This window comes from Astatotilapia calliptera, chromosome 14 (assembly GCF_900246225.1).
Source record: "Astatotilapia calliptera chromosome 14, fAstCal1.2, whole genome shotgun sequence".
In the NCBI taxonomy this organism is placed as follows: Eukaryota; Metazoa; Chordata; class Actinopteri; order Cichliformes; family Cichlidae; genus Astatotilapia; species Astatotilapia calliptera.
This window is the reverse complement of record NC_039315.1, coordinates 33,307,436-33,335,166: the sequence shown is the minus strand read 5'-3', so window position 1 is coordinate 33,335,166 and position 27,731 is coordinate 33,307,436. Positions and strand designations below refer to the sequence as shown.

General features: G+C 41.5%; 1 protein-coding gene across 6 annotated transcripts in view; it reads left to right on the top strand.

Moving 5' to 3' along the window:
* LOC113035673 (unconventional myosin-Ic) overlaps positions 1-24,847 on the top strand; it is a 63,505-nt gene extending 38,658 nt beyond the window's left edge. For all 6 annotated transcript variants that reach the window (XM_026191281.1, XM_026191280.1, XM_026191283.1 and 3 more), the window contains 31 exons: positions 3,808-3,963; positions 4,549-4,664; positions 6,218-6,416; positions 6,839-6,919; positions 7,191-7,370; positions 8,364-8,462; positions 9,001-9,111; positions 10,225-10,296; positions 10,491-10,610; positions 11,733-11,806; positions 11,994-12,099; positions 13,195-13,275; positions 13,994-14,085; positions 14,225-14,319; positions 15,804-15,850; positions 15,931-16,011; positions 16,524-16,629; positions 18,013-18,130; positions 18,983-19,096; positions 19,241-19,317; positions 19,417-19,485; positions 19,587-19,671; positions 20,240-20,399; positions 20,527-20,610; positions 20,697-20,790; positions 20,866-20,921; positions 20,999-21,134; positions 21,266-21,336; positions 21,438-21,535; positions 21,680-21,779; positions 22,472-24,847. In XM_026191281.1, the coding sequence (XP_026047066.1) occupies positions 3,808-3,963; positions 4,549-4,664; positions 6,218-6,416; positions 6,839-6,919; positions 7,191-7,370; positions 8,364-8,462; positions 9,001-9,111; positions 10,225-10,296; positions 10,491-10,610; positions 11,733-11,806; positions 11,994-12,099; positions 13,195-13,275; positions 13,994-14,085; positions 14,225-14,319; positions 15,804-15,850; positions 15,931-16,011; positions 16,524-16,629; positions 18,013-18,130; positions 18,983-19,096; positions 19,241-19,317; positions 19,417-19,485; positions 19,587-19,671; positions 20,240-20,399; positions 20,527-20,610; positions 20,697-20,790; positions 20,866-20,921; positions 20,999-21,134; positions 21,266-21,336; positions 21,438-21,535; positions 21,680-21,779; positions 22,472-22,498 (3,105 nt within the window). In that variant the 3' untranslated portion in view covers positions 22,499-24,847. The remainder of the gene's footprint in view (positions 1-3,807; positions 3,964-4,548; positions 4,665-6,217; positions 6,417-6,838; positions 6,920-7,190; positions 7,371-8,363; positions 8,463-9,000; positions 9,112-10,224; positions 10,297-10,490; positions 10,611-11,732; positions 11,807-11,993; positions 12,100-13,194; positions 13,276-13,993; positions 14,086-14,224; positions 14,320-15,803; positions 15,851-15,930; positions 16,012-16,523; positions 16,630-18,012; positions 18,131-18,982; positions 19,097-19,240; positions 19,318-19,416; positions 19,486-19,586; positions 19,672-20,239; positions 20,400-20,526; positions 20,611-20,696; positions 20,791-20,865; positions 20,922-20,998; positions 21,135-21,265; positions 21,337-21,437; positions 21,536-21,679; positions 21,780-22,471) is intronic.
* Positions 24,848-27,731: the final 2,884 nt, after the last annotated feature.

Below are 27,731 nucleotides of genomic sequence, written 5' to 3'. Positions count from 1 at the left end.
CAGGACACCATCACATTCAGACATGAGAAAAGTGCGTAAGGTTTAACTTTGCTCAGTTTAGACGATCCACTATATTTAACTTGTTCCTTTTTAATATCCTTAATTAAGTGAAGCACCACTGCACTTTATCCTCACAGCCTTTCACAAAGTCTACGAGGCAGGCCGTTATAGCCGATTCACTTCCACAAATCCTGAGTGTACCATTACTATTGGATAATATAGCCAGACCTGCTCTGATGTTTGCCTGTATGGGTGTGTCCTAATATCTAAGGTCCTGCTCTTCTGTACAGATGTTTCTACTCAACAATTAGGCCGGAGAAGGGAGCTCCAGGGCCATATAGCCTTTTTGGTTTGCAGCTTGTGTGTGTGTGTGTGTGTGTGTGTGTGTGTGTGTGTGTGTGTGTACACACTCCTGCTTTGTGGAGACGAGGATATTTTTGGCGATTTGGCCTTTAACTTTCACTTTTGTTTGATGATCACCTTTTTTGTGTTTCTTTTCTTTCAAAGTTGATAGAAGCTTGCCCGTCTCCTTTAGTTTAATAATTATTAAGAAAAACTATTTTGTTAAATCCCCGTGGACATTTTAGGGCAAGTAACTCCCACTATCAAATTAATAAAAGCATCACGTTCACTTTAGCGTTTGTGTCTTTGTGTCTCACTATAGTAAATGCAGCTTTAAGGCAAATCAAACCTCAAGAGTGGAGAAAAGATGCTGACAGAACAACAACAGTGAGGGAAATATTCAAATGAAAATGGATGTGTTTAAGCATGTAGGAAGGGAAGGAAAAGAGATACATATCCAATTTAGAGATATTTGTTAACTGCCATGTATAACATGATTAGATTACGTGTACTACATTGCTTTTCCATAAGCGTCAAGTTTCACCTCTCAAGTTTTGACTCAAAATTAGACTTCAAAATGAAGACCAGTTAGTCTAACAGCAAGACATCTTAGATCATAACAAACATTAAAATCCCAAATCAAGACCAACCAGTCCTAAGTTTATTCTCAACTTAAGGGGCAGAGTCAAATCCCACCCCAACCAACAGGTTTCAAGTTAAAGAGCATACACATAACGGGCAATGCTCGCTAATGTTATTAATTTATAGAAACCTGCGTGGTGCTACTTTTGTGTTTACAGACTTGGAACAAGGTCCACACCAGCATCCCATGACTGAAGCTCCTGGGACATTACCACTCTGCTTTGAAAGCAGGGATCAAACATATTAATGCATACTTGTGTGAAATTCAAACTCTGTGTGCGTGTGTGCTGCAGTGATTTAATGGGTTGTTGAAATGTGTGGAATTTCAGGGAGGATTGCTAACTTTCCCTCACAGTTTAAATGGAGTGATGGAGAAGGACTGGAGTCATAACCTCGCATTTCTCATCTCCTCTCTCCTTGTTTTGTTTCTCTCCTCTGTGTTTTTCCCTCTGGTCTCACCTAGCACTAATTAATATATCCTCTCCTCCCTCCACCCTCAGCTTCCCTATCTGTCTCCAGTTCTTCTTTGTGATCTCCTGGGGGCTGAAGACTGCTGTGCTACATAACACAACAACAACACCTGCTGTACTGTGTGTGTGTGTGTGTGTGTGTGTGTGTGTGTGTTCTCTCATTGCGTTTGCACTGGCCACCTTTGCCTCTGCCCTAAGAAAGAAGTTATTCAGAGTTTGCTTCAGTCCGACTCCGTAAACATGGATCTCAGTAACTTTCGCAATCTTATGCGCAAAACTCAAACATCTATTTTAGAAAATGGCTTCCTGGTCAAAGGCGTTGATGAACTTAAACATGTAAGTGTTCAATTTAAATTCAGGTCTGACTCTTAAGTTAGCCTCCATGTTTTTGAATATGTGAAACCTGGGTGTGACTTTGCCCACTTTGGTTAGAGTGATAACTTTGTACAGCCCTGCTCCTGGCGTTCTCTCTAATTCTTTAGGGGTAGTTGAAGCTCTTTGAAGCTTTTCTACAGGAAGTTCTGGATGATGTACAAGCAGACACTTGGTTGTGTTTTGCAGCATGTGTTGGAATAAATTGGAGGTCTGTGAGTGGCTTGTAAACTTCAAACAGTGTTTCTCAGCATCGGCCTGAATGTTTTCTGCTGTAGGCTTCAAGCTGTGAGGGGGGCTTGGGATTTTCTCCTAGAGGTTGTAATGGTTAGAATTCTGCACCTGTTTCCACATGTTTGCTGCTCTTTATGTTGTATTATTATTATTATTATTATTATTATTATTATGTTTTTAAACATAATTTTTGACTGTTTCACAAAAAAAACCCGTATATTTAGACGTCACACTTAAAAACTGATTCACTTGATTTTGATTTTACTTTTTGTGGAATAAACAATAAATCAATCATAAAATAGCTGTTAGATTAAGGATTAATTGACATAATAACTCCTTCGTTTGTTTTGGAGAGCTAATCAGAGACCAGAAATGTCAGAGACTGCAGTACTGCAATCTTTTTTTTTTTTTTTATTACCTCTGCCATGGAGGTCCTTTTTTTGTTTGTGTTTGCTTGAGTGTCATTTTGTCTGTAAACACCATAGCTTGAAAAGTTGTGAATAAAACTTTTTATGGGTGGAGAGTTGGGTCGTGTTAACAATCCATTAAAATTTAGCTTGCATCTACCAACTTGCATCCACTAGGTCAACCTAATAACAAAAGGCCTTATAACTTAGAAACTAATTCTTACAACTGTGCTGTGTAAGGTATAGAAGGTACTGTATAAAGATTTAAAATGTCTTGTTATATTCTCCTGCAAGATCAATAGATTAAGGTCTACGTGACAGTAATGCTATATAGAGATACTTATTATTTGGATAACAGGATTAACTTGTGTTTAAAAACATCTTACTTGATATTCATTACTAAACATTGAAACTAATGTGATAAACGCTGACCTGATTGTTACACATGTGGTATAGCCATACTCAGAATGATGTCGGGTATATTAAAATGGGCAAATAATGAAAGCCCACACTTGTTTTTACTGCACTGCAGATTTCTTAAAGTACCTTTTAAAAAGTACAAAAGTCAATATATAGAAAATGCGATACTCTCCGCTTCAAAGTAAATCGTTGCCCAGAGAGTGAGCTGGCTCGGTGAAGGTGTGCGCTCTCCCAGTGCTTCTTGTTTTGTTTTATTTTTTTAGATCTGCACAGTAACCTGGAACATCTCATTTTGAGATTCAAGTGGGAGTGTTAGCAGGACTTGTAATCTGCTGTCAATATAGAGAAAATGTGGAAGTTAATAACTATTTAAAATGTGTCATAAAACTGAATTTGAACAAAATTCATACCAGCAAATCAGACCTTTTAGAAATATGACAAATTGTTAGTGGATCTCTAATAATAAGCAGTGAGCTATAAATATCTGTTGAATGTGAGTAAGATTAGCCAGCACACCACAGAAGGCCAAGCCCCGTTGTACAAGGAAAACATCAAAGACTACTGAATGAAGAGTTTTATTTGCTTCAGTAAATGGAGCCACAATGAGTGGCTTCAAGGCCAGCCAGCATGCTGCAGTATTCGGCACTTCCATAAAACAAACACAATCTTTTGGATGCAACACGTTTGAGTTTCAGGAGGAATGTCATTGTGTCTTGGTGCTGCTCTACCTCGTGTTTTTGGTTGCTGCTTCCCTTCAGTCCTCTCAGTCCTCCCCTAATGAAGATGGATCATGCTTGCGTGCTGTAGAGTTTCTGTTTCTCCTTGCGTGGGACTGGCAGATTGTGGTTTATAAAGTGTTACTCTGTTTCGGTATGTTCATTCACTAACCACACCTCCTCCCCTTTTCTCTGCTCCTGTAGGTGGTGGCTAGTGACGGGGTGCGGGCTATGATGGAGTCGGCCCTGACAGCCAGAGACCGGGTGGGCGTGCAGGACTTTGTCCTGCTGGAGAACTACACCAGTGAGGCAGCCTTCATAGAGAACCTACGCAAACGCTTCAAAGAGAACCTTATCTATGTGAGTGGGCGTGGGGACATGGACATGTGTACTGCTATCATAAAGATAGTGACCTGTGTCCCAGCACTCTTCATAAGGATTTATTTTACATTTTAAATTATGAGTTCCTGTAATATATTACTTATTTAAATATTTATTCTAAGCCTGATGTAACTGTGTGAAAATGACCTCACTGCTGTCAAACAGAGCAGTGAGCCATGAGCCTTGTTTCTCTTTTGTGTGGACCTCTTGAGGTTTTTTTGTTTTTCTTTTTCGTTTTTCTTTTTTTTTTTTTTAAAGCAGTATTATGTTGCACTTGGAAGAGGACAGACCTCTGAATGATGCAGAGATTATTTAGATTATTTATTTTTACCTCTGTCCACAAGCCGGCAAAGGAAAAATAATGTTGGGCATTGAGTTCTGAATTAAAAGCTCACAGCATGCTTGCCCAGGGTAAGACATGCAGTTAAGATGTCCATGTGTCCCTGATAAAGCTATGGTGTGATTCTCATCACACAATACACACTCAGGATCCTACTAACAAAGTGGTAGTAGTAAAAGTCCATCATTTTCATGTAATGTGACCTCACGTTTCCTTTTCCTTAGACATACATTGGTTCAGTGCTGGTGTCGGTTAACCCCTACAAAGACCTGGAGATCTATACCAAGAACCACATGGAGCGATACCGTGGGGTCAACTTCTACGAGGTCTCACCACACATGTAAGTAATGTCAGCGTCGGTCGATCTGACAGTGCACAGCTCAGACTGATTCAGCATGGGCTGGGTCTGAAGACTGCATTTGAGGTGCAATGTTGCATCCAAACTTTCATGGGTGCATTTTAGGCAGTCGGGGAGAAACGTGATGTTAGCTTACGACCTCCTCATTTTGAAACCTCAGGACCATAGTATTCAGTCTTCAATGGTAGTCACACTGTTGGAGGGCTACAGACTGAAATCAGAAAGCTTCCAGAAGTAGCACCCTTGTTCTTTGACTGCAGTTTTGTTGATAGTGACTGTACCATGGTTTGTTGTTGGCTTTGTTGTTTCAACTATTATGACATGGACGGTGCTGTCGGAATGAGGTGTTAACTTTATGACTGACTCTTAAGTAGCCCACGGCCTACCATCATAACAAATAGTGTTTTGCTCATCTTTGCTCCTGTGATGTGAAAGGCCTATGTTTGTGTGCCTGTCTGTAAATCCTGGATTATATAAATAATATCTTTGAGTGAAAGCTTGGGGGGAGGATTCCGTGCTGTTAGGTGAATCACATTTCTGAAACACTGACTGCACCATTCATGGTGGACAGTATGTTTACTGTGGTCATGTTTTTGCTCCTACAGCCTAAAAGAGGGAATTTGTTGAAGCTTCGTGAGGTTTTTTCCTGTCGATGACATAACGGCGTTCCAAATATTGCCGCAGAGCATGTGGGAATATTTTCTCTAAGTGCCAATCTTGCAGAGTCAACTAGCTTATAATGCTATGAAAGCCTGTCTGTCCTTGTATGAGTTAAAGTTTGTTTGAAAGGTTGCCACAGAAATGGTCAGAGAAACAATGCCGAGCATTATAAAGGCTCCCAGTGGCATCATCGAAACATTTGGCGAGCTTTCTCTCTCTGCTGTAACCACTGCTAGTTTTTTCTTTTTTCTCCCAACTCTCTCACCTTAAACACTCGAGCATGTGGGTAAATGTTTTCTCGGCCCCTGAGTGGAAAGAAAGATGTGCTTTGGCAAAGAGTTGTGGAAAGTAAAGTAAGCAAATGATGGTACCAGAGAGAGGGAATTCCTCTGACCTGAAGCTGACCTCTACAGTATAACTCAACGTATGCATACAAAATGATGTAGCTAGTGTCACGGGGCTGTTTTCTTAATATTTCCAAATAAGCTGAAACAACATGGCAGTGGTGATAGCAGCACAGGGCTGACAGGCTATACTGTAAGTGAAACAGGCTGTTTTCCACTCTGGCCTTTCTGCTTCACACGGGTAGTCTTCTATCTTTCCATGCTCACATGCCATGAGGCGCTGTCATATGTCACATTCCTAACGCAAGTTTTCCAAGTTATCCCAGCACAGCATTTTTTTTTCATCATCATGACTGAACAGTAATCATGTGTTTAATTTTATTTGCATTTCACCTCTTGATCTGCCCTCTTTTTTTTTCTTTTTTTTTTAAAGAGTAAAATCGTCTTTAAAAATATTTATCATTGGTAATCATAACTATTGAAACTGTAATTTACAGTCATGATGAATTTATTTCTGCTCCACTCCTCCAGCTATGCAGTGGCAGACAACTCATACCGCTCCATGAGGACGGAGGGGAAGGACCAGTGCATTCTGATCTCAGGGGAGAGCGGTGCCGGGAAGACTGAGGCGTCCAAGAAGATCCTGCAGTACTATGCTGTCACCTGTCCAGCCAGCGAGCAGGTGCAGACGGTGAAGGACCGCCTGCTGCAGTCCAATCCTGTGCTCGAGGTGAGACATTGTGCCATTTTGGCTAAAAATAATGGCCAAAAATATTTTTTCTTAATTTTGAATAACTTAATTAATGATGGTGTGTTTAGATAAAAACCTTTATTTTGGAGGATGAAGGCAGTCCACAAGCACCGGAGCTTTCATGAGCGCTTGTTTAGGTGTCTCTATGTCTCAGCCAGATGTGTTCCAGATGTCTTTAAGTGTGTGTGCATGCCCTGTACCCTGTAATCTGTGCTACTGTCCTAGACAGACACCGCAGGGAGTCTAATGGCTGCGGCTTTCTCCTTCCTTTCCTGCTTTTTCCTCGTCTGTCAACCCGTCCTTATCACACTTGTTCTCTCCATTTTTCTGTTATCTCTACCTCTTTAATCTATCAATCATCGCTCTGCTCCTTATCCCACTCCACTCTGTCCTCCTTCCAGGCTTTCGGCAATGCCAAGACGTTGCGTAATGACAACTCGAGCCGCTTTGGCAAGTACATGGACATTCAGTTTGACTTCAAGGTGAGCACATCACGGTGATTTATACTGACAGCTACTTTAAGCAGTGCAGCAAGTAGAATCTCAAATGTAGCTGCTGTATTTCGACACTCGAGCATGAGAATCGATTAATGCATTATTTTTAAAAGAAACATAAAATATGAAAAATATGAAAATCCCCATGGAACCTGCATGTTAATATCAACCCCAAATCACACCTCAGTACCCCAGCCTCACCCTCTCCGCCTCCTCCCCTTCGTCCCCCCTCCCTCTCTGGCCTTTGTTCCGTCGGCAGGGAGCCCCAGTGGGAGGTCACATCATCAACTATCTGCTGGAGAAGTCGCGTGTGGTCCACCAGAACCACGGGGAGAGAAACTTCCACATTTTCTACCAGTTGATCGAAGGGGGAGAGGAAGACCTTCTCAGACACCTGGGCCTGGAGAGGAACCCGCAGCAGTACCAGTACCTGATCAAAGTAAGAACGTAGTACCTGAACTCGTGTTTGTGGTGCAGCTCATCTGAGTTTTTATTGAGCATCTTATCATCATGGATGTGATCATAATCCTTAGTGTTAGCAGTGTTAGTGCTGTCCATTCATGTATTCTAACTTGGTCTTTTTGGAAACTACAGTCAAAAAGAGTCCATCAGAAAAATTGCTATGCAGCTCCTCCTATGTGAAAATGCTTAAAAGCAGCTGCGTGTGTGTGTGTGTGTGTGTGTGTGTGTGTGTGTGTGTGTGTGTGTGTGTGTGTGTTGCTATTACAGAGATCATGAGGTAACCTAAGGTCCTCCTTGGATTATCTCATGACCAAACAGCACTAGCTTCAACATAGCTTGGCTGCTTTAAAGCAGTGAGGACAGCAGAGGAATGACAAGTACAGTTCCTAAACTGTGGGTTGGGGTTTTTTTGAGGGGTGTCTAGGATAGTAATCAACATGTTAAAAAAGAAAGGTTGCTATTAATCATAAAATAGAAGTGTTTGGTTTGGCTAATAAGACTGCATGCTACCTGCTCAGGAGGAACTGCTTTCTCACAATTGGATGGGAAGAGAAACATTGCTGATGAATAACTGGTTTGTAAAGATTCACTCTCTCTCTCTCTGCGACCTGCCAGAAACCACTGGCCTGCACTGTGTGCTTGTCCTAATGGGAGCTTGGCTAATAGCCTCACGGTACAAGGTGCGGAGGGGTCCTCAGGGGAGCGGTCTGCCTTTAAGGCACTAGCTGAACTCTCCCCCTCCCAGCAGCTACCGAGCAGAGCACCTCACATTTGTGTTTGTCTAAATAGGTGTTTAGCTCACATATAAGTAGGTGTTTACTTTACCTGTAAACAGCAATTTGCACATTAGCTGCTTTGTAGGGTTTGCTGGACATATTTAATAAAGGGGATGAAAAGCTAAAACTGACTGTAAATAAGCAGCATGTTTAAAGTGCTTTAGGTCGTTCACATGTTTTTCTTCTTTCCACAGGGAAACTGTCCCAAAGTGAGCTCCATCAACGATCGCAGTGACTGGAAGGTAGTGAGGAAAGCCTTGACTGTGATTGGCTTCAGTGAGAACGAGGTGGAGGTGAGGACGAAGGCCACGCTGGCACGTATTTAGTTTTGTAGGAACATATAAGTTTAGCATGGATAATCCAGTGTGCATTAATGCCCATGGAACAGTTTTTACTACAGGCTGTGCTGCAAACACTGAACTGTGTGTGCCTGAGGGGGTTGTTTCTGCTACTCTGTGGGCGTTTGTTGCTGAGAGTGTTTGTGTGATTTGTGTGTGTGTGTGTGTGTGTGTGGCTGTTATTCTAAAGTGAGATGTTTCTTGAGCTCAGCGTGGGAGTCTTCCTACATGTTCGTGAGCCTGGGCTCGCCTCCAAAGCTCTTTGAGATCCCACACTGCTCATAAAGTGAAGAACAGGTGTGAGAGTGTGTGTGTGTGCAGCTCCGGTTTGATACTTGGATTCCTGTTCTCTCCGGATCTTAACTTTAATCAAAGCAGCTCGTATCAGTCTCATAAAGATAGCCTCGGTAGTAACTTCAGGTTAATCTTATCACGCCACAACCCTTTGTTCTTCTCCTTTTTTCTCACTCCTGTTCCCTCCGTCTCTGCGTAGGAGCTGCTGAACATAATCGCCAGCGTTCTCCATCTCGGCAATGTGCAGTACGGCGGAGAAGACAGCAATGCCTGCATCACCTCTGACATACAGATAAAGTACCTGGCCAGGGTAAGACAATGTTAGGATCACGAACACGCTCAGCGCCACATAAAAGCAACAGGGCTTTTAGTTTTCAGACAAGTCCCTCATGGAAAGCAGAACAAAAGTGAAAACAGAAGGATTGAGTGTCACATATAAGGTATCCTGTATGAGGCAGACAAATTGCACATTTCTTTTCACTTCAAGCAAACTTTGACAAACATCTATTGAGCTGCTTTAGGTAATAATTTTCAGCAGTCTGCCGAGAACGTTAATAGCTATTCAAACTGTCCTATTCACTTGATAACTGCTTGTGCCTCCACACAGGCAGCAGTCAAGGCTGAATGCAGTCTGCTTCCAGACCATTCATCTGTCCCTTCTTCTTATGTTTAAATTTAACATAAACCTTAACTTAGATTCAACGTTGTTTTGTTTTGTGTTATGGGGTCAAAGGTTAAAAGTCCCTGTAACACGTCCGTCTCACTTTGTTAGTGCTGCCTTTTGGGGGTTTGAAAACATTCTGTGAAAAAGGTTGATTTGGACTGAGATGAGCTGGTTTGGTAACGGCGATCTGTCAAAACATTTTGTGCCATATAACGTTCACGTGCATATGAGGGAACATTTTCACACAAGGCGAGATTTTGGTTATAAAAGGTCAAAGTTCACCTTTTGCCCCAAAAGGCTGATTCTGTTCATCTGGACGTAGCGTTTTCAGTGCGAGAAACGTTTCGTCACCCATCCAAGTGACTTTTTCGGACTCTACATGTTCCTAACATGTAGAGTTGAATTCAGTATTATTGTCTAAGTGTCTGAATTCAGTGTTTCTCACAACTATATTTCTGCTGCTTACTAAATGTTTTCTAATCGGGTATTGCCCAAAAAAAAGAAACTGCCCTCACTTCTTCTGGCAGGTTAGAGCTGACTTTGTGGAAATATGGGCCCCGCTCTTTAATTTGTCAAGCATGCGATATGATCCTATCATTACTTTCCACAGAGAAGGCTCTCATTCATGCCTTTAGTCTTCCAGTTAGACCAGGAGTCAGACCTAATGTGCAGATACCAGAGCAGTGCGTCACTGCCGACCAGCATGATGTCTGTGTGTGTCACCGTGTAGCTTCCTAACGCTGCCGTGCTTTTTTCCAGTTGTTAGGAGTGAATGTGTCGGTGCTGACGGAGGCGCTCACACACAAGAAGATCATTGCAAAGGGAGAGGAGGTGGGTTTGGATACACACTCTCATTGTGCGATAAGCATTTGTTTACAAAGCCTTCCTGTGTGTGTAATGTCTGCTCTAATACAGTGATTTGTCTAACTGTCCCTGCTGAGCCCCGTGTAACTCTGGTTTTGTCAGTCTTTGCTTGTCTGCACTTGTCTCTCACCTTCCTGTCTCTCTGTGTGTTTCATCATCAGCTGATGAGCCCGCTGAACCTCGAGCAGGCATCGTCAGCCCGGGACGCTTTAGCCAAAGCCGTGTATGGACGCACCTTCACCTGGCTAGTTAACAAGATCAACGCGTCGCTGACATACACGGTATACACACTCATACATACAGTTGATAATGTTTTCAGTTCACCGTACTTTTCTGTTTAACCTGGAGTCAGTTACTACATCTGCCACACTGATTACTGTAGCACAGAGCACATCAGTGTCCCTGTATTGTTACGGCACAGCTCCACCTTGTGGGCACAGTCTTGTATCATGTCCTGTAGTACCTTACTGGTAACAACTTGAACACAAATAGATTCAAATTAAAAGAATTTATAAAATCTGTTTTTGTTCCTGTTTTTTGCCCAAAATGTTTCAACGAAGACCATGAAGCTTTAAAGTTTAAATCTTAACCTGTGATTTTCCTTAATAAAATGTGTTTATTGATAAATTTATAAAGCTACCCTTAGTTTAACTGCACCAAAAATTAAAAATGTATAGACAAAGTTTCAAGCCATATCAAAAAGCGCACTAATAACGGCCATCATACATGCTGGACGCTGCACATGTTCATATACATTGAGTGCATTTCTTATTTCTATAGTTTCACATTTGTCATGAATATACACTTTTTTTTTTTTTATATTATCACACCTGTTACGTGAAATAATCCCATTTTCAAAAAAGAAAGAAAGAAAAGAAACTCTACCAGTTTTAGCTTGTTTTCTATTCCCATAAATTTAACTTTTATGTTTTCTTTAATTCTTTTATCCTCAAGAATTAATCCATCTAATATGAACCATTACCTTTAAATCTCGAGGCTTAAAAACAAACTTATTATAGTGCAGAAAACAAGAGGTAGACGTCTGTTTTTTTTAATTTTTTTTAGCCAGTGAAAGAGAGTAGCTAACATACTTGGTTTTAAATTAAGTTTAGAGTCTTCCTCTAAATTCATTACTTTACAAATTCTTTTCCAACCTCTCAGTACATTAATGCCATAGCAGTTATCTATCTTAATGTTTTATTTCTGCAGAATATTATTCAATCCAGTTATTATATAAATGCTAGCACTGGTCTGATTTACTGTATTGCTCAACCTCATTGGTAGTATTGTTCTGAGCAGCATAACAGCAGTTTCTTTAGATGATGAAATGGTGTTTATTGTATGCTGGGACTTTCCTTTTCCTGTATATTACAAATGCGTTTTTTGTTTGTTTTTTCTAACAGAGCGACTCTTCCAAGAATTACAGTGTCATTGGTCTGCTGGATATCTATGGCTTTGAGGTCTTCCAGCACAACAGGTACAACTACCCCCAAATTAGCCAATGAATCCTTTTCCCCTTTTTGTGTGCTAAAAAACTTAGATGAACTCATTTGGATGTGTTCCACTTCCATTGTCGTCTACTCTGTGAACAGTGTGACATAATAAACTAGAATCAACATGTCTCCTTGCTTTGTCTTATCTGTCTCGTTTGTTGCATGTGTCAGCTTTGAGCAGTTCTGCATCAACTATTGTAACGAGAAGCTGCAGCAGCTCTTCATCGAGCTCACCCTGAAGTCGGAGCAGGACGAGTACGAGGCCGAAGGCATCACGGTCAGACACTGCTCTCTGTCTCAGTGCCCATACACCTGCTGTGATCGACCTGTTGTCATATGTAGTTTCCCATTAAAAGTACCATGTGTTCCTCAGGTCTGGTTTCAGAAAGCTTAGACAGTGATGGCCGTGGACCTTTTCCATATGTAAAAAACCTGCTGTTTGCTTGTTCAGCTGCAGCAAATGTACATGTAGAATTTTTTTCTCTTTTTTTTAAAAATTTTGTGCAGGGGTTTCCCTACTCTGTGCACCGCTCTGCTCATGCTTTAAAGATTTCTTATTTACTTTTTCCACAGTTTGTTTTCATCAGTGGGTCAGTGAGAGTTCAGGCTCTGCAAAGAGCTCCTAATGCAATTGTGTCTGCAGTTTTCCAAAGTAAAGCCGATAATTGAATTCACTGTTCTGCTTTTTTCCCCCTCAGAGTCTAAACTCAAAGTAATTTAGAGAAAGTGCACATATTTTTAGAAGATGCAGACCCATTAGAAATGAAGCCCTCTTATTGGTTGAGGTGAGGGAGGTGGAGGCCTTTTATTTACAGATTAAAAATTTCAACCTCTTAAGAAGATTACATGTCAAAACAGGTCTGCACTGAAAGATGTTTCAAGATGCTGACTGTTCTCCTCACTTACTCTTATTCTCCTCATTTATATTCATTGAATTTTGATTTTGTTTGGCCCTTCAGAACAAGAGCATCTTGTTTTCATTCTAATGTAAATGTATGTGTGGTCAGAGAGCAAACAAGTTGTGGGAGAAGCTTGGATTCTCTTCTCAAAGAGTCCATTCTTATCTGATATCTCTCGCTCTCCCCCTCTCTCTCTGCCGTCTCAGTGGAAATAGTTTGACTGTGCTAACAGGTAACAGGACCTGCAACCACCACACTCAGCCTGGGGTGCACTGTGATTTTGATTCTTGTGCTTTCAAGTTGTTTTGTGTCTTGGTCTTATCAATTTCTGGTGGCAGCTCAGATTTTAATGAGAAAAAAATCTATTAATGATTTCTTTTTCCTATCTGTGCAGCAGATCGTTGAGCTGCTCAGCAATCAGTCATTTTTTTTTCTCTTAATGATCTCTAACCATAACTTTTGTGCATTTCCAGTGGGAGCCAGTGCAGTACTTCAACAACAAGATAATCTGTGACCTGGTGGAGGAGAAGTTTAAAGGCATCATCTCCATTCTGGTGAGGAGATATGCTAGTCCCTCTCACTTATTGCTTATGTGGTCTAGAAGCAGAAATATTTAAAGAATCTATGGGTGAGCATATTAAAAAGAATAGTCTTTAGTGGAACATATCAGACAAACAGGAATAATCCATGCATAGACAAGCACATAGACTTTTGTCTCCAGCTTCTTATTTAGTGCGTAGGCCTGAGAGTGACAGTCGAAGCAAAAACTAAAAATGTAAAATCGGGGGGAAAAAAACAAACAAAGATGTGGTGAATTTGGTTGAAAAGTGACAGAACACTTCAGTCTGCAAGCTCCTCAGACAACAGCAGATTCAAACCACAAACCTCTTCCTGCAAGGCGAGCGCTGCTAACCACTGCGCACTGTGGGTCCAGTGTTGGCTGTTCAGTGACTGCTATAAAGAAGCTCACCATGTATCATCTATATTTAGATATGTTACTATATGAATGAATCAAACTTATTTTTTGTGTTTAGAGACATTTTAGGGAGAAAATCAAACATATACCCAAAGATTAAGAGGAAAGTTATGATTTTAAAATGTGAAAGGGAGATGTTCCTGCTTACCTCAGTGAAAATTACACCTTTTGTTAGACAAGTGAACAAGACCTTTTGTACCTGACCTTTAATACACAGGACACAACAGGCAAGTGTGACAGCCAAACTCTGAGAGTTTGTAGTCACAATATTTGACCTCTCTGTTCATGTGTCACAGGATGAGGAGTGTCTGAGGCCCGGAGATGCCAGTGACTTGACCTTCCTAGAGAAGCTGGAGGACACCGTGGGCGGACACGCACACTTTGTCACGTTAGTTTGATCTCATCTCATCCACAGCTTATACAGTGTGATCTCACATAAAGTTCAGCTTGTCAGACTTTGAACTATTAAATGTATCCAGTTTATTTCCTGGTAAATCCACGTTGTTTGTTTGTGTTCTTCCCTGCAGTCACAAACTGGCAGATGCAAAGACCCGGAAGGTAATGGGCCGTGATGAATTCAGACTGCTGCATTACGCTGGGGAGGTTAACTACAATGTCAACGGTGTGTGTGTGTGTGTGTGTATTTATATATATATATGTATATGTGTGTGGTTGTGTTGATGTGAGAGTGTACTGCTGTGAACAGTGTCAACATCAAAGTAGTGCTTCTTTTTTCTAAGTGGAAAAAAACAGCCAAGGACAGCATGACCTCGTGCCGTTGCATGTTTGTTATTGTGGTGAATTTGGCAAAGCAGTCAGGCATGTCAGACTCCTTTCCAGTACTAAATACCAGTACTGTTTGATAATACTCCCAGTAAATGGTAAAAGCTCTGAGCAGACTTACAGAAGCTCTAATACTTCACATAACAAAATCACATACATCAGGCCTGTTCTTGCACAGTTTGTTTGTAGCAGTGATGTGACGGATTTTTTTTATAAAGTTATATAAATAATCCAGTTTCTGACCATCTTCTTGACATTCAAACGTAACAAGTAGCAATTTTGAACCCTTATTCTTAATGTTGCCCTGGGTCAACATTTCAGAAGCAACAAGCTAGTTAGCCACAAATGCACTGTGTGAAAGTACTTCTTATGAAAATCCTGCTTACTTCTTATGAACCTTGCTTGAAAAAGGTTAATTCACCAATTTGGAAGGCTCACCTTAACAGAGAAAGCATACAGTTAGTAGTTACGTTATCCGTCAAATTAACCTGTAGTAGTAGTAAGTACATTTAGATACAACTCTAAATATATCGGCTTTATTTGCTATTAAGCAAGCTGTTAAAGGTAACCTATTCTGTTCACATTTTTAAACTTTAATTCAGTAACTTTGCATAATTCACAGTCCAAAATTATCCTTACGTATTTGCTTATCCCAGGACTTCATGCAGCCTTTTAGTTTAACGTCTGACTGAAACAAGACAACGTTCTTGTGACTGGATGCCCCTCACTAACAAAGTATTTGAATAGCAGTTGGCTGGGGCCTGACCATATTAGAGGTATCCACTTTGAATAATGTAACGTTGAGCCAAGAGTAGAAAGAAGCATCAGCCCGAACCCTAAGTTTCAGTGACTACTTGTACCTACACTGATCTTGAGCTGTTTGCCGTGGTTAAAATGAGCATTTACATTACATTACATTGTAACAGGGTCATATATGAAAGGAAATGAGGAAAAGTCACATAGATCCGCTTTAAGACCACTTTGAAAGATCCTCAATTGAACTTGTTACAGCTGGAAAATCAGAAAATAAAATTTTTATTTACTGTGGTATAAAATCAAATTCAGTATTAGAAAACTCTTCAGTCTGTCTAAATTGAAAATGTACCACTGTTTGTTTGATTTTTTTTTTATTAGTATTATTATTGTTTTAGCTCGCTTGCTGCATTGGGAGTTTTTCCCTTTGAAGGAAGACCAAGAAATAATCTGAGAATCTGGATTTTTTTTCTCTCACACATTTGAAGAAGAGAAAGTCAGAGCAGTGGGCCAGTGATGAGTGTTAATGTGAGGTATTGCATTTTCACATCTGACTCTTTCTCCTTTCAGGATTTTTGGACAAGAACAACGACCTGCTCTTCAGGAACCTAAAAGAGGTGAGACAGAGTTTAAGCGAACCATTTTCTTTCCCAGAGTTGACGTTCAGGCTAAACGTACCCTGCGTGTGTGTCTGCAGGTCATGTGTATGTCAGAGAACAAGATCCTGACGCAGTGCTTTAACAGGGAAGAGCTGAGTGACAAGAAGCGTCCTGATACGGTGAGATACCTCAGTGTCCATCTGTGCCTCCCTGCTTCAATTTCTGAGGTTTCCTGAGGTCTGCCGTGTTTTTCCTTGTTTGCGTCCCAGCATACTTTCCCACAGCAAAACAAACAGTGGTGTGTTTCCCCTCTCCAGTGCTGAGTGGGCGGTCTGATGGGGATTCTCTGTGGCTACCCACTCACTGAGGAATTCCCTGACACTTGTATGTCCTCCATGCACGCTCACTCACACAGGACCTGTCACAGGCTGGCGGGTTAAGAGTCCCAGTACTCCACACTGGGCCCAGTGTTCAGTGTCAGCTGGGCTTGCCGTCACATCGCCGCCCCCTGCTGACGTTGCTCTTCTTAGCTCATCCTCTCTGTCAGCAGGCTTCAGTTTGCTCTTCTCCTCGTCACTTTTTATCTTTTTAAGTCTTTGCTCCATTTGCCACCCAGCGTCCTCTTGCCTTCATCTCTCTATCCCCTGCTAACCACCTCTCATTCATCATATTTCTGTGTCTGCCCCTCCAGGCAGCCACCCAGTTCAAAGCCAGTCTGGCGAAACTCATGGAGATCCTGATGTCCAAGGAGCCGTCGTACGTGCGCTGTATCAAGCCCAATGACTCCAAGCAGTCAGGTATGGTTTCAAGTCCTTTTTCTGTTAATGTAGTGCAGAACACGATAGAACGCATTCTTTCAAATGTTGTTGTTAAATGTTTGAATCGATTGTTCGCCTCATTCGGTGACAGCTAATGGATCACGATTTCATAATGATCTCATATCCATCATCAGTCTAAAGAGCTTGGAAAGAAAAGCGTCTGGACTTCTTTAAGTTGCTTGAAGACGTTTCACCTCTCATCTGTTCAGTTCAGTTCTGAACTGAAGAAGCTTCTTGGATGAGAAGTCCAGACGCTTTTCTTTCCAAGCTCCTTAGACTACGATGAACCTTCACAGACATATCCATCATCAGTTTTTCCTTCTAGTCTTTGCTTTTTTTCAATGCAAAATCTAACTACGGAACAATACTTTCCCCACAAACACAGCATAAATAATAAATCCAGGGCACAACAAAGAGTATAAGTGTGAGGCCAGGAAAGCGAGGAAGACAGTGAGGTGACACATAGGTGTCAGATGTTGAGTAAATTGGGAGCATTTATGTCTGTTTGTGTGTACCTGCATACGCCCGACCCTCTCTCACATATTATTGCCCCCCTACAACAAAATGATGGTATTTTTGCTGTTATTACTACCAGCTGCCATCACCACTCTAAGTGATGATAATAAAAACAGTTGACAGATGTGAGCTTTCTACTCTTTAATCTGTTCAAACAAAACCAGTGACTTTACTGGACATTTACAAAGAAGCCTGTTGTTTTGGTGGAGACCTGTGCTAATATTGTTTTCCAATTGCAAAGCTTACATTTAGGTGTACTTCATAAATTTAGATTTCAACAGCATGAAAATGTTTCAAGTGCATGTAGTAAGTTTTAATTCTGCTTTATTTGTATCTGTTAATGTTTCACACTATATAAATTCAGATTTTCAAAATAAAATACTCCTGTAATAAAGTTGTTTTTTGTTGTCAGCTCGATTCAGATTGCTATGAGTGTTAGTATTTTTCAGAGGGTCAATGTCAGCTTTATGCAATACTTTTAGTAAAAGGAGCTTCAACAAGATAATAATTTCCCCACAAACCTCACATTCATTCTGATATTTCAAAAATTCTGACCTAAGCAGGTTGGATTTGGGGTTGTTGTTGTTTTTTTGTTTGTTTGTTTGTTTTGTTTTTTTCTGCTCCATCAGTAGCTGCAGTGGACCTCTCCGTGTGGTCGTCAGTATATCGGACCAGCCCTTTGTTTCTCTCCACAGTTGGCCTTTTGTTGGTTTCACACTCTTTCTTTGTCCTGTGTCACTCCCACTCCTGCTGCTTAGCATTTACTGGTTTTCTCTGGTTCATTTTGCTCTGCTGCCTTTCACATTTTTCTCACTGAGCCTGCTCTCCCTCTGCTCTCCGTCACAGGTCGATTTGATGAAGTATTGATCCGTCACCAGGTCAAGTATCTGGGACTGATGGAGAATCTGCGGGTGAGGAGGGCAGGCTTTGCCTACAGACGCCGCTACGAGGTGTTCCTGCAGAGGTGATCTGCCACCGCTAACATGTCTCCACAACATCTGCTGGTGTCATCGCAGCTATCGGTCACAAAGATTCTCACATAGAAACACATTAGTTTTAGTAATTCATTGAACATTATTAAGTAAAACTATTTAGATTCGTTCATAACTATGGAACAACGTAGTATTGAGCTTTGCATTCCATTGGATACCTCAGTACACTATAGTAGCTTTTAACACCTACCAAAAGTCTCAATACCTCCTCCTCATACCCCAAGTCATTGGCAGCAAAACAAGAAAAAAGTTCAAAGCTGCTCAAAAGTGACTATTCCCAGTATTTAAACTCGATTTGAATGACAGTAAACCCATGCTGGTGTAGAGCTATTATTCTTCTCTCAGGTGAGAGGCCTTTTAAGCCAAAGTGTCTTAAATCACCTTCTGCTATCATTGCTAACTTAATTTGGAATAGAGGTTGAAAAAAAGAAGTTTCCTGAAGCAAAAAAGGGGAAACAGAAAATTCCTTGTTACTTCCTGTGACGTTAGGCAAAAGCACTAAATCCTCACAGGTCAGAGGCTGGAAAAAGGGATCATTTGGCAGTCTTACTACAGATAAATCAAACAAAGCTTACATATTGCACATTATTTCTCTGACTGGTTTGTGCTCGCCTGAGGCATTTATTTACCTGTATGTCTTTATCTGTTAAAAAGCGGGTCTCTGATAATGATCAGGCAGAGGTGAGACAAACAAATAAAGGCTGGCCTCCAAATAGAAACTATAGAAATAGCTGGCTAACCTGCTGTCTTATAAACAGCCAGACCCTTTTAGTTTTTGATTTAATTCAAATGATTACTTTGTTTTTTTTTCTTTTTATGTTTAGATACAAGTCCCTGTGTCCAGGCACGTGGCCTAACTGGGACGGGAAGCTGTCAGATGGAGTTTCCACATTGGTCAAACACTTGGGATACAAGCCTGAGGAGTACAAAATGGGCAGGTCAGCTGCACTGTCTGATGAAGATGTCAAAACTAATCTGTCATATCTGGCAGCTGTCACAGATCCTGTAGAATAAGAAGCACTGTCCCATATTTTGACTTTCTTTATTGTGTCTGTAATTCCATGTCTTTCATAACCACTTAGATCCAAAATCTTCATTCGCTTCCCAAAGACCTTGTTTGCCACAGAGGATGCACTGGAGACCAGGAAACACAGTCTCGGTAAGAGTTGGCAAGTCTCGATCTGACGCATCAATGCCGTTATATTGCTGACAGACAATGTGCTGCAGGTTTGAGCTTGTTGCCTCTGTCCCCACACAGCCACCAAGCTGCAGGCGGGGTGGAAAGGCTACAGCCAGAAGTGCAAATACCAGAAGCTCAGAAACTCAGGTAGGGAGGTTTATATAAAGTTTATACACGAGATACATGTGTATCTCATATTTACAGTAAATCTGAACCATTTATTTATGTGAATTTGCTGTATCTGGCAGCTATTGCAGTCCAGGCATGGTGGAGGGGGATCCTGGCCAGAAGAAGGGCCCAGCGCAGACGACAGGCAGCAAATACAATCCGCAGGTACAGATTATACCGGATCCAACCAGTAGATGGTGCCATACTTTAATGAAAACGTTTATCCATAGAGACCAAGTTTTTGTGTCAGAGGCTGTGGACCATTGGAGCAGCCTCAAGTGGAGATTAGAGGAACTGCAGCTTTTTGGCACTTTAGTATTGCCAAAGGATTGTGCTTACGCGTGACTGTGAAATGTAAAGTATGGGAAGCTCTGTTTGGTTTCATTTAAACATATTTAATTACAACCTTATTACCTTACCTCATTTGCCTTAATTACTAACAGTCAGATTTTGTGTTTTACTCAAGAGACTTGCTTTGAGGATCAGTCCTAATAATAATCATTTAAGTAAAGTGAAACAAAATGCAGAATAATTGTCAGGGAGACAATGAAGTAAATGAATTGGAAAAAAACTAATCATTACATTCTGAAAGCTATGAAAGTTCCAATGAGTTCTTTTAAAAAAAAAATATATGGGTGCTGTTTCATTCTAATGTTTCTCTTAGGATTACTGTGAAGAAACTTTATGTTGCTGGTTTTTGATGATTCCAGCTCCTTTCTTGTCTCTCCATCAGGTTCATCAAAGGCTTCATCTACCGTCACAAGGAGCGCTGTCCAGAGAACGAGTATTTCCTGGATTATGTGCGCTACTCTTTCCTCATGAACCTCTGCAAGAACCTGCCCAAAAATGTCCTGGACAAGAGCTGGCCCACTCCTCCAGCTGCTCTCACTGAGGTCAGAATTCAGATTTGACTGAAAAATGTTCATGTAAATGTTCTGTCTGGTAAGACCTTCTCATATAGAAAATGAGTGAAAATTGAAGCCAGTAGTCAAGTAATGTGAAACCTCTGTGTGTCTGTAGGCGTCTGAGCATTTGCGTAAGATGTGCATGCAGAACATGGTGTGGAGTTACTGCAAGAAGATCAGTCCTGAGTGGAAACATCAGGTGATGACTGCCCCGCGCTCTCTATCACACTGTAAGTTTTCTGGTTTGCTGCTTGCTTCATTCACATCACTCTCGCCTTTGAATAGATGGAGCAGAAGATGATTGCCAGCGAGATCTTCAAAGACAAGAAGGACAACTACCCACAGAGCGTGCCCAAGCTGTTTGTCAGCACCAGACTCGGTAAGCCATTGCTCACTCTGCAGCCAACGGGCTACAAATGCTTTCAGATCAGTGAATGTGTCTGCTCTTATTCAGATGGCGAGAACATTAACCCCAAAGTTGTGCAGGCTCTGGGCAGTGAGAAGATGAAGGTTAGTGAAGCTTTAGACAGTTTTAACTACAAGCTCAGCATCAGCATGTACTGATCTTCCTGCGCTTTTGTCCCCAGTATGCAGTGCCGGTCACCAAGTACGACAGGAGGGGCTACAAGCCCCGCCCCCGGCAGCTGCTGCTCACTGCCAACAGTGCCGTTATTGCAGAGGAGGGCAAGCTCAAGCAGCGCATTGACTACGGCGCTCTGAAAGGTCAGAGGTCAAAAACAGACAGACGCTTCTCGTGTCTTCTTGTCTTTTAGCGGGTGTTTGTCACATGATTTGGAATAGTGATTGACATTTTGAAAAGAAAATAGCCACTAATTGTTGTGCTGTGTTTGCAGGCATCTCCGTCAGCTCTCTTAGCGATGGCGTGTTTGTTCTGCACGTGCCCAGTGAGGACAACAAGCAAAAGGTGAAGATGAGGACACCTAACTGCTTTGCTGCTGTTTTGAAGAAGGAAAAAAAAAGTCCCACAGAAAAAACTAATTTGCGTCTGCCTGTGTTTCCTCGCAGGGAGATGTGGTTCTGCAGAGCGACCATGTGATCGAGACCCTGACCAAGATCGCCATCTGCGCTGACAAAATCAACACCATCAACATCAACCAGGGCAGGTGAGAGGCAGAAACACACACACTGTTCCCCACAAAGCTGTGCACGGTCTGCACTGGTAATCTCAGGCTCCTTTCATGTTAATCATTCTGGAGTACTTTATGAGTTCCTTCATGATTCTCACTGCCCCTCTGTTGCTTCCCCAGTATAAAGTTTACAATGGGTCAGGGAAAGGAGGGGATAATAGATTTCACACCTGGATCAGAACTGCTGGTGGCCAAAGCTAAGAATGGACACTTGTCTGTGGTGAGTGTGCTTCATCATCTTCTGCATCATTATCAGTTCTATGTCTTTGTCAGCAAAGTGTTTACAGATGTTTTGGGGGGGGGGGGGGGTTGTCACTTTGTTGTATACTCGTTTTTCAGTCTGCATTAATGAGTGCTGGTGCAGCTTCAAAGGGTGTATCTACACATCATTCACAGTTCTAAAAAAAAACATTTAAACCAGCTTTCTTTTAATTGGTAGCCCGACCACCTGTCCAACAGTGGGTGGGTGGAGCATCTGCGTTCAAAGCCAGAGCAGTGTGCGTGAGATGACCATATTAGGTTGTAGTAAATACACGGCAGACTGGTCCACATCTTAATGCTTTTCAGCATTCTTTATTACTATCACACACACGGTTGCTGTACAAACCACAGCTACAGCTCAACATACCAACAATAACACTGACAGGAGCCAGTGCAGACTTTAAAGCCAGAGAGGCGTGATTGCAGCTGCTGCTCAGGTGTGTCCACCTCCCCTGCAGTGGCACCACAGACCATGCCCCGCTCTCAGTGATGTCATATAGATGCAAGCTTTGCTGACTGATTTGAATCGATTTACTGATCCTGACTGTTGTTGTATGCTATTCAACTGCTGTGAATAAAGATTTTGGTGTAAAGCAGTACACAGTAGTTTCTGAGTTAAGGTGAAACGTTTCTCCTCCGGCTCCCTTTCAGACGGCTCCCAGGCTGAACTCCAGATGATGGCCACTCTGACCACACACACCAGGACCCATGTCCTCCTGACCTCTGCCATCCACCAATCACATGACTGCAGACTCCACTCTGCTTAAGCCAATCAGATGCAAACTGTCACTAGATGGGTGGCATGTGTTTCCGATTTAAACAAAAAACAATAAAAATCCAGCTAAACTAATTGATATATTTATGTTTATAGATAATATTTTTGGGATTAATACTGTTTAATGCTGTTTAAATATTCTGATTTTATATATGAGGCCAAGGGATAACAAATATATTTGGTGCAATTTTCTTGCACCAGCTGTTTATTGTGCTTTATATGGGAACATGACCAAGAAAACAATAAGGAAAGTGTTAGAATAGAAGACAGTGAGATGAAGGGGGCTGTTGTGGATCAAAGTCAGGGTCAGCTGTTGCCTCTTTTTTTTTCCCTGTTTACTTTTTTATTTTTATTTTGCTCCTTTGTCTGCCTGACACTGCTTCGTTAACTGGGCGAGTTATTAAAGCTGTATCTTGTTGCGGAGTGTTAAGAACAAGGTTTGACAGCATGTAGGACAGATGCTGGGAGGTTTGACGAGGAGGAACAGGAACTTTTCGAACATTCAGTAAAGATTTGAGGCCAAAAAAAACTTTTTAGTGTCAGATGTGGCTGAAAATACCTTAAAGAGTTCAATTTACTACTGAATACTCTTCAGAATCTTTATTTGTACAGTGTTTGAGTAAGAAGAGAGGTAATTGTGAGAGAATCGCAGCAGCATGTTCCTTAAATGCTGCAAGAAAAGAACAAAGTAAGTGAGACGGGTTTGTGGAAAAGGCAAGAGAAAGACGGGGAGAGAGAAGTGAGGGTGCAGCAGTGGTTTGCCTTGATGCTAGGTGCTTGTGCCTTTCTTTCTGACTTTATTTACAACAGTTTTGCAGCTCTTCACCGCCGTGTGAGAACCATGACGCTCCAATGAGTCGAGTTAAGTGCAGATGGGAACCTGCCATCCTCTCAGTGAACGTTGGATTAACACCAGCAGCAGCAGCATGTACAGCACACACCAATTGTTCACCACCACAGAGTCCCTCCATCACTATGTCTGCCCTCCGCTCCACCCTCCACACTGCCTGTTACACTCAACTAACCAGGTGTTGCTACACCTAAATAGGCTTTCACCAGTCTGACAGCTAACAGCATTTTGGCTTTTAAAAATAATAATAATAACTTTAGCCCTGTGAGACTAAATTTTAAAGCTGTATTTGGTTCAGCAATGATTGTACTATATTGGGCTATGTTAAAACGCCAAAAGATGCTATTAATTGATGAGAAGATTGAATTGACAAGAGTCTCATGTCTTAATTGTAAATATGTAGCTACATCCAGCTTGATTTAGGAGAGAATAATGGCACGGTTTGTGGGAAAGACTTTGGTTTGATTTATGGGAAATTTCCAGGAAATCTTGTTTGTTAAAAGCCCTCCTACACATTTGGTTTTGTAATCGTTAATGAAGACAGAATGTAACTCTGAGCTTTATATCTCCAATATAGCCTATTGGAAGGCTAACTCTTTTCTTTGCAATTATAATCAAGCTAACAGTTTCCTCGCTGTAGCCTCATGATGTTCATTCACTCATATGTGACAACAAAAGTAGACTTCTCAGAGCAGGACACCATCTGAAAGGCCAAGAAAATGCCATCTGACACCAACTGTCACAGCAGAAGTTGTTCAGGTGTAACACATCCTGTAGTCCAGTTCAGACATTTCTGTTTAGCCCTGTCTTACCTCTGATTCTCCCTGAAGCCTGCAGCTGAGACCAAAGATGGGGGAAAGGTTTTGCTCTGGAAAACTTATGAGAGCAGCTCCAAAATGTTTCCACTTGATGTCAGAACTTTGTCTCTGAGTGCTGCTGCTGCTGTGTGCATTAGCCAAAGGCCCTGTTGATTTCTAGTGATTATGTGTTGTATGATTAATATGACGTTATGGTGTCGTACTAAATGTTGTTGGAGATGTAAATGTCCATTTTTGTTGTGTTTTAAATGAGCGACTCAAGCCAAACGAGGTTTGATGATGTGAAACGTTTTGGGGAGAAGAAGCTTTTTGGTGTTTGTTAACTCAAACTTGTCCATGTGCCTTTGTTAGTATAGCAATATAAGACGTGTCTGGGAAGAGGAAGACCTCTGTTAGCCTGCCTGGAGATGTTTCCTCTCTGTGTATAAGCTTTATTCATACCAAGTCTGTCTGTTGATTCACAGATACACTCTTGTTATCACTCCTGAGTTACTGTATCCACCAAACCAATGTAGAATTCTGCCAACACACTAAACCATGACATAGAATTTGAAGAATGAATAAATTTGAAAATTAAAAACAAACTGGCTGTGTCTGCTGGATGTTGCTTTTTATGTGTGTGTGACCTATCCTTTTTTCCAAAGGGGTTGTTAAGTAGCCCAGAGTTAATAAAATGGCAACAACATGCAACCCTGCAGGGTCCAGAAATGCCTGCTGATGTGTTCTGGGTTTTTTTTCTAATATTTTCCAGGTTGGTTTACAATGTGAACAAGACCAAATGCAAATCTCAGAGTTAGGGTGTGTAACCAAGATTGTAATTTATTTTTTTTAAGATACCTGAAAACATTCATATTTATAAATGATTAGCAACTGAAATTAAACACGAAACGCTTAAAGTGAACCGGTTATGCTAATCCATATAATAAACCCTCATCTGCCACTTTATTAGGTGCTAGACCTGAGTTGGACCCCTTTTGTTTTCAAAGCTCTTTTTAATTCTTCGTGGCTTCGATTCAGCAAGGTGCTGGAAACTTTCCTCACAGATGGCTTTGTGGCATGTGTTATCCTGCTGGAAGCAGCCATCAGAAAATGCTACACTGATCATGAAGGGATGGACATGCTCCGCAAGAACACTCAGGTAGGCTGTGACATTTAAGCAGTGTTCAGGATGTACTAAGGGCCTAAAGTGTGCCAAGAAAATAGCCCCCACACCATCAGGCCGCCACCTGCAGCCTGAACCATTGATACAAGGCAGGATGGATCCATGGTTTCATGTTGCCTACACTAAATTATGACCCTACCACCCAAATGTGGCAGCAGAAATCGAGACTCATCAGACCACATCCATGTTTTTCCAGTCTTTTGCTGTGTGATTTGGTGAGTTGTAGTTTGTTTCCTATTCTAGCTGGAAGGAGTGGTACCCAGTGTGTTCTTCTGCTGCTGTAGCCCATCTGCTTCAAGTTTAGACATGTTGTACATTCACAGATGCTCTTCTGCATATGTTGATTTAAATGAGTGGTTATTTCCTTTGGTCACACTGCTTTGAGCAGATACTAGTCTACTCTGACCTTTGGCATCAATGCTGGATATTCTCTCTGTAAACAGTAGAGATGGTTGTGTGGGGATATCTCAGTAGATCCATTTTTTAAATACTCAAACCAGCCTCACTGGCACCAACAATCAAAAATCAAGTCACTTAAATCACATCCTCTCCTCTTTCTGATGACTAGTTTGAGCATCAGCAGGTTGGTTTGACAGATGTGTCCACGACCAAATACATTGAGTTGTTGCCATGTGATTGGCTGATTAGATATTTATGTTAAAGAGCGGTCGATACAGTGATCAGTGAGTGTAAAAGGTTTAGCTGATAAGCAAACTGATTGGTGAGTGTTATACAGCGTGTTTCAGATAAACAGGTCATTATGTGCACAAATGACCCATGTGAGGCAAATGCTCCACCCACCTGCCAATCAAACTTTCTCTTTGCGAGGGACAGCCAATCAGGAGAAAGTTAGCTTAAAGTAACATGAACCGAAATTACTACTTTCAGTGTTCAGTGGATGAACCGAGGAACCGCACCAGGCCTCGGTATATGATTAATAAGGATCGTTTTCAATGTTGAAACATGGAAAACTACTCCATTAGAGTCCAACAAAAGTAGTATAGAGGTAAAAACTGTCATTACAGGCCTATTTAAATTTTTTAAAAATCTGTTAAAAATAAGAAATCAAATTAAACATCAAAATGATGGAACAGTAACAAGTTGTATTGTTATATTGACAGGAAACAACAAAGCTTATAAAAACTGTCAAACACCTCCCTATACTTCATGGTGTAAGTGTATATGCTGTGCAGCTGCTCAAGTTCACCCTGTTGTATCAATCATTAACTAATTTAAAAAAAATCCAAGTTGGATGTTTTATAAAATACAGATCAAACTGATAGCATCAGAAAACTGTTTTCATGCACAAACTGCACTGCAGGCAGTGAGACGTCAGAACCACAACGGCTCATATCATATTCTTCATTTAAACCATGTGGGGGATAGAACCACATGCAGGAGTCCAATCTGATCCAAATTACCTCCTCAAAAGAGCAGGAATGGTTGTGTCTGTGCTACAAAATACCTAACATGTCACAAAAGCAGTGATCTCCATCTCCAAAGTGTCTGTTGTTGTGGGGAGGATGAAATAGGAATGGAGCTATCTGAGTCCCACTGAAAATGCTATGTCCAGATTAACACAATCAACTTTTTGGAATTGAACGTGCATCAAGACCGTTATCTCATGGTAATTTGTTTGAATCTGATTCAACAGACTCCTTTAAATGGCTCCACTGATCACGTGAGTGCTGATTATGTGATTCTGCTGTCAAACAGTTTAGAGGTCTGTGCTATAGTAAACACTAGGTTTCCCGCTGAACCTTTGAGAAGCACGTTTTCAGTGGTTTAACTGTCTGTATAATCTCTGCACTGCGCTGTCATGGTTTGAGGCAGCCAGCAGGTGTCGCCCACTGAGAATACTCCCCTGGTGTTATTTGCCCTCCTCAGAGGAGCTTTTTCCTCTGGACCATGTAAACCCTCCTCTCCTGTAGTTCAAGGAATCCTGCATTTGGCACGAAGCTGAAAGTAAACAGGGTGTCACCTCATATTCTGGTGGATTTATGGGCAATTTGTGGCTTACATAAGCACACACACCTCACGAGGCTTTTCAGAAGTTTCCTAGTTTACCGTAGCCCACTGACACCTTTAATGCAGATGCAGAACATTTTTTCCTCCACAGATCACAGCTGGACAGTCTGGGTTGTGCTGTCCTCTTTATGACACTGTTTTTGTTTCACAGTGAGAGCTACATAATGACCAGCTGTTCAGTCCTTGTCCAAACAAGCCCCCACAGTATATTTCTTAATATATTGTGAAACAGTGCACATGTATAACATTGGAGCGCTCTGATTGGCCACGGCTGGTCT